At 38.3% G+C, this 6,274-nt stretch overlaps 1 protein-coding gene across 1 annotated transcript in view; it reads left to right on the plus strand.

Moving 5' to 3' along the window:
* Window positions 1–6,274, plus strand: part of ppil2 (peptidylprolyl isomerase (cyclophilin)-like 2) — a gene marked incomplete in the record, with an annotated part of 45,999 nt that overhangs the window by 18,469 nt on the left and 21,256 nt on the right. Inside the window, 1 exon segment of the mRNA XM_014019707.1 lies at window positions 4,046–4,135. Coding sequence (XP_013875161.1) covers window positions 4,046–4,135 — 90 coding nt within the window.

Genomic DNA, 6,274 nt, shown 5'->3' on the forward strand with positions numbered 1-6,274 from the left:
GCAACGTGTGATTATGTCAGACGAGGCTACGCAACGTGTGATTATGTCAGACGAGGCTACGCAAGTGTGATTACGTCGGACGAGGCTACGCAACGCGTGATTATGTCGGACGAGGCTACGCAACGCGTGATTACGTCAGACGTCGGCGACAAGCTTTGCGATAGTAAACAGGAAGTGAAACTTGCTAACTAGCAGAGGCTAATCATCTCGGGACAATGGAGCGATTTTTTTCGTGAATGCCTTGCTATTGGGCAAGTTGTAATTATTCTATCTATTCAGCGAGTACAGGCTATGTTTAACGCTGCCAGGAGATGTAGGGAAATAAACGCAATGTTTTCGCTCCTTTATGATAACATCTGGGACGAGGCAGGTAAAGTGAGGTAAATATGAGCTACGTCAGAATTTATTCGGCAAACGTGTTTCCCTCTCCCGTTTTGTGCATTAACTACTTTGCAAATCATCCAAAATCCACTTCGAGTGAGCGTAAAAACTTTTTAGCGAATTGAGGGTTTTTTTTTTTTCGAATTTTGCCGTTTCCATCTGACTTTTTTTCGCATTTTTAATGCGACACTTCTAAATGAGCATCAAAAAGCCTTGATGGAAACACGGTTAGAGTCGTCGACATAAAACGACGCGAGCAGCAGTGAATCTATGGGCTTGGTTCTGTTCCATGTGTTTATAGAAGCTTTAGAGGACCAAGTTTGGGTCTGATAGTGTTTAAAATATTTACTCTGACTGCTTCACTAAGCTTTAAGCTGTGCAGCGCACTCTGTTTCTCAATTATTTACCAGGAAGATCAAACTTTAACGTCTTATCTGGGAGGAGGAGGAGGAGGAGGCGCGTCGCCTGCAGGAGGAGCAGCTTCTCTGTTTGGAGACTCTTATCTCCTCGTTTCATTCAGTCACTTTTAGACAGCAGGTAGTAAAAATTAGTTTTAAATTTGCTGTTTGGATTTTTTAAAGATCGTCAAACAAGATGGCTGCCGCAGATAAACACAGAAAGATCATCTTTAAGGAGCTTGTTTCAGGTTGAAACCTGAGAATGAGACACTTATTACGCTGTAGAGCAGCTGATAATTAATTTCCTGAAATGCTGCTAAAAGCTGTGAAATGTCGTTTGGTGACTCATCCTGAACTCCTGCTGGATGAGCCGAACCTCGGCTCTGTTGAGTCAAAATAGTGTGATGAGACCTCCGTAGCCCTCGTTCTCTTCCAGCCCACCTCTGTGGGTTTTCTCTCACATCTGACTGGAGCTGTCACACACGCTCCCGTCAGGCGGACCCCGCGCCCGCCCGCTCGCTGGTGGAGCTTCAGAGGTGTCCACACCTGGTCTGAGATGAAATGTGACGGCCTCGCTCGTTCAGGAGCATCAAAGCAAATCACCTTATTCAGCTTAAAAGCACCTTTGATCCATGAAAGGAGCGTTATCTGAGCCTGATCAGAGGTTTTATTAGAATTTTAAATCAAATAAAAGGTTTGAGGATGAAGTGCTTCAGATGCTCATTTTAGATTTAAGTTTAAAACGTTATTAATTAAACAGTTCATCACATTTAAAACTTGTGCCATTTCATTTGGTTTTTGTAGCTTTTACAAATTTTTTAAATATTTATTTCAATTCCGAATATTTCCATAGAAAAGAGTCGGATCTCTTTAATTTATTCAAACACTTCTCTGAAACGTTCTTCAGCAGCTCTGTTTCTGTTTTTATTAGGACTCTTTTAGCTTTTTATTAGTCAGGCTAAATTTAGCACTTAGCCATGGTTTTGGTTATTTTGGCTTTTAGCTACAGTTTTATTACCTCCGCCAAGGGCGAGGTAAAGTTTTCAGTCGCGTATGTCCGTCATTCTGTCTGTGGACAACATTACTCAAAAACTTGTGGACAGATTGTCATGACATTTTTACCACATGTGGGTACTGGGCCAAAGAACACATCTTTAAATTTTGGTGATGTTCCAGATCACGATGAGGAAACAGGAATTTATTTTCTTTGAACACTCTGACATCGGCAAAGCTGTGATGCTTTCACAGGGCGTGGGTTTCAAAGTGTCCAGCAGGTGGCACTGTAGTATTGGTGTGCCCCTTTGTAACTCTGTTACAGGATGGGGGAAATTGGTTTTGGCTGAGGTTTGCACTCTCAGAGTGCTACTAGTTATTTTTAGTTTTCAGCTGCACCTTGTAGCTTTTAGATATTGTTTTGCTAATTGTGGCTCTAGATTTCAGCTACAATTTTTCTGTTTGTTTTTAGCTACAGTTTCACCAACATTAGCTTTCAGCTATAGTTTTACTAAATTGTGCTTTGTTGTTTTTGCTCATTTTAGCTTTAAGCTACTTGTTGTGATCATTTTAGCTACAGTTTTGCTACTTTTAGCTTCAGCATCGTTATATTTAGCCATTAGATACTACATTTGCTAAATTTTTTGCTCTAGTTTTGCTAATTCTACTCTTTTTTCTAATTTTAGCTTTTATCTATAGTTTTACTAATTTTAGCTTTGATCTTCTGTTTTGATTTTGTAAGTATTTTTAAGCTACAGTTTGATTATTTTAGATTTAAACTTCAGTTTTACTATTTGTAGTTTGCAGCTGTGTTTACTTTTAGCTCTTAGCTCTTAATATTAGCTTTTATCTACTTTTTTTCTTTTTTCATTGTTTTGCTAATGAAGCTTTAGCAGTTTTAGCTTTTAGCTTCTGTTTTGTTGCTTTTCAGTGAACTCATTCAGCTCTCAGGATTCAGGCTGTATTTTCAGATGATATAAATATTTAAGTTTTAATGTTTTAGCTGAGTGTTTGTTCTCCTCTCTCTGCTTTAGCTGCTTCATATGTTTAAACCTCCTCAGCGAGAGTCTAAACAGGTCTGCATGCTCGATATTCTTCGGCTGCACAAACAGACATGAACACTGAAGATAAATGAGAGGAAATTAAAAGTTTATTTTTGGGTGTTTGGTCGATGCTCTTTGTACCAAACTTAAGGAGTGTGAAAAAGACAGGAAGTGGAAACAAACAGCTAAAAGTCAAACAGGTTTTATGAAAGCAGCTGTTGTTCCTGGAAGCCGACGCACAGACGTGTTCCTCCAGGCTGTTGACTTTAGCTACTGTAGATCTGATGAACGTCACGGTCGAGGCTGCAGCTCAGGAACAAACAGCTTGATTTAAGAGGTCCGGTCAGTCAGAACCAGCTTCTGGTGCTGCTGTTGACCTGCTTCACAAAGTCTGGATGTTTGTCAGATATTTGACAGAACAGAGCTCAGTTAGCATCTCTACTTCAGCTTAAACCTGTGTGTTTGTATAAGAAACACTTCAATGTTGAAAATCAGTGTAAACTTTAAACATCTGTTGGTTCTGCTGATCAGGCAAAGTCAGTTAGCTGAGTGACACAAAAGGCTAGCTTAAAGCTAAAGGTAACTAAAGGTTAGCTAAAGGTATCCAAACATGAACTAATATAAATCTAACAAATCTAATAAAAGTCTAGCTCAAAAAGGGAAAAAATGCTAGTTTAAAGCAGCAAAGTGTTAGCTAGAAATATCTAAAGGCTAGCTTAAAGCTAAAAGTAGCTAAAGGCTAGCTAGAAGTCTCCAAGCATTAACATAAATCTAACAAAAGGCTAGCTAAAAAGGAAAAAGATGCTAGTTTAAAGCAGCAAAGTGTTAGCTAAAAATATCTAAAGGCTAGCTTAAAGCTAAAAGTAGCTAAAGGCTAGCTAGAAGTCTCCAAGCATTAACATAAATCTAACAAAAGGCTAGCTAAAAATGAAAAATGCTAGTTTAAAGCAGCAAAGTGTTAGCTAGAAATATCTAAAGGCTAGCTTAAAGCTAAAAATAGCTAAAGGCTAGCTAAAGGTCTCCAAACATGATCTAACTTAAATCTAACAAAAGGCTAGCTAAAAAGGGTGAAATGCTTGTTTAAAGCAGCAAAGTGTTAGCTAGTAATATTTAAAGGCTAGCTTAAAGCTAAAAGTAGCTAAAAGCTAGCTACAAGGAGAAAAATAAAGCAAGTATGCACAAAGAGTAATCGTTACCTCTGTTTTAAATCTAGATGTTTTTTTCCTTCAGGTTCCCAAAGCTGGAGAGAATTTCATCCGTCTGTGTAAGAAGGGCTACTACGACGGGACCATCTTCCACAGGTCCATCCGCAACTTCATGGTAAGAAATCAGAACGGCTTTGAAGCAAATATTTTACTAACGCTGACACCTGTTGAGACGTTTGTACTTCCTGTTTGTCCACTCGACTGTGGACTGAAAAAAAAATGAAATTTGTGAGTTCTGCTTATAATCTAAACGTAGCAAATGCTATTTAAGAGGCAAACTGTTAGCTAAAAGCTAACTGTTCAAACACTTAGCTGAAAACTAAAAGTAGCAGAAGGATAACTAGTAAACAAGCTGTAAACTGAAAATGGATTAGCTGAACATCCCCAAAGACAGTACTAGCACAAATAAGCAAAATGCTAACTAAAATAGCTGCATTTTAGCTGAAAGTAGACACACTAATTAGAATCATTAAAATGTTAACCAAAAGCTAAAAGTGCTAAAATACTTAGTAAAAGCTAAAATAGCAATAGGCTAACTAAAAATAGCAACATTCTGAAAGTAGCAAAAGACAAACTGAAAGCTAAATGTAGTGAAAGGCTAAGTTAACGTAGCAAAATGCTAGTTTGATTCAATATCATGTTAGCCAAAAACTAAATGTTATTAAAATGATAGGTAAAAAGTAAAAATAGCAAAATGCTAACTAAAAGTAGCAACATTCTACCTGAAAGTAGCAAAAGACAAACTGAAAGCTAAATGTAGTGAAAGGCTAAGTTTAGCAAAATGCTGCAAACAATAAAAGGTTAGCAAAAAGTTAAAAGTAGCAGAGTGCTAACTATAGCAACATGCTAGCTAAAAGTAACAAAAAGTGAGCTAAAAGCTAAAGGAAACATTTGCCAAAACAAGATTGAGAAGAACAGATCAGGAAGATTTCAAAGAGAACCCTAAGAACATTTCATGAATATTAATTACCAGTTTTTGTAAATAAAGTTAAATATTATTTAAAAAAGTTAGTAAAACCAGAAGTCCCAGCAGTTATCTCCTGAATGAGCTGAAGCTTCTGATAAAAGAGCAGCTTAAATATCTCAAAGTGTTCAGAAGTAGTTTAATTTGAAACATATGCAGACAAATACAGAAGAATAATAAACAGAGTACTAAACGCTGACTCAGCAGTTTTCATTCATCTGTAGGCAGAAAAAAAGAAAACTTTATTTCTTGTTTTTTTTCCCACCCAACCTGGAGTCGTTCCTGGGATTATTAATACCCAGAGTTGAAGCTCTGCAGAAAACTGCTTCTATTGTTCTTTGTTCACTTCCTGCACCTTTCCATGAGAGCGCCCATAGTTCTGAGGGTTTCTGTGGACTCCTTGTTTAACTGAGCCGTGTGTGTGTGTGTGTGTGTGTGTGTGTGTGTGTGTGTGACAGCTAACAGCAGCTAAAGATTTTAGCTGGACTGAGCTGTTTGTTAGCCTGTAGCTTGTTGTGTCTGAGGGATTCTGAACGGTTCATTTAACCAAAGAGCCTCGTTGATGTCGTGAAGACGGGATGACGCATTAGGCGGTTCCTCTCAAAGGCTTTGTGGTTGCACAGAAGTTCTCCATGTTTCATGTGGGTCAGACCAGTAAAACTGAACATAATTGTGTGTTTTTTGTGTCTAATGCTAATAAAACACAAAGTAGCAACTGTTCTCCTCTGGGTGGGAACGCTCATGAAATCTAATGAAAGAACTTCAGTGTAGAAAGTCAGGAGCTAAAATAAGTTTCTGTTTGTTTCCATCTTACATCGTTGGAAAAATCTAACTTTTAAAGCAGGGGGGTCAAACTCTTGCCTTTATTAAAGAAATATAATAAAACAAATTAAACTTATAAAAATACTAATGGCTTTTTTTAAATGTGTATTTTATGTAGCATTTAAAGTGTATCTTACCCCACTGTGAAAAGATAACTCCGCCCCAAGGGGAAATTTGAAAAATGCATAGGGGAGGGGGTGTGTGTGGGGAAGGGGGGTTAGAGAGCGGAGGTGGGACCAGGACGAGAGAATGTGACAGCTAGCATTAGCATAATTGATGCTACATGGAAAGTGACTACAGTATCGCAGACAGTTACATCTCTGAACGGTCTGAGGTGGAGGATTTTCACCCCACATCAGCACCGGACAGAGGAGGAGGAGCGCTCCGACAGCCTGACAGAAAAAATAAAAGCATACAGCTGCAGCTGCTCACAAGCGCTAGTTTAAATCAGGAATAAAAGTGTTGGGT

The sequence above is a fragment of the Austrofundulus limnaeus genome, unplaced genomic scaffold (genome assembly GCF_001266775.1).
Source record: "Austrofundulus limnaeus strain Quisiro unplaced genomic scaffold, Austrofundulus_limnaeus-1.0 Scaffold226, whole genome shotgun sequence".
Classification (NCBI taxonomy): Eukaryota; Metazoa; Chordata; class Actinopteri; order Cyprinodontiformes; family Rivulidae; genus Austrofundulus; species Austrofundulus limnaeus.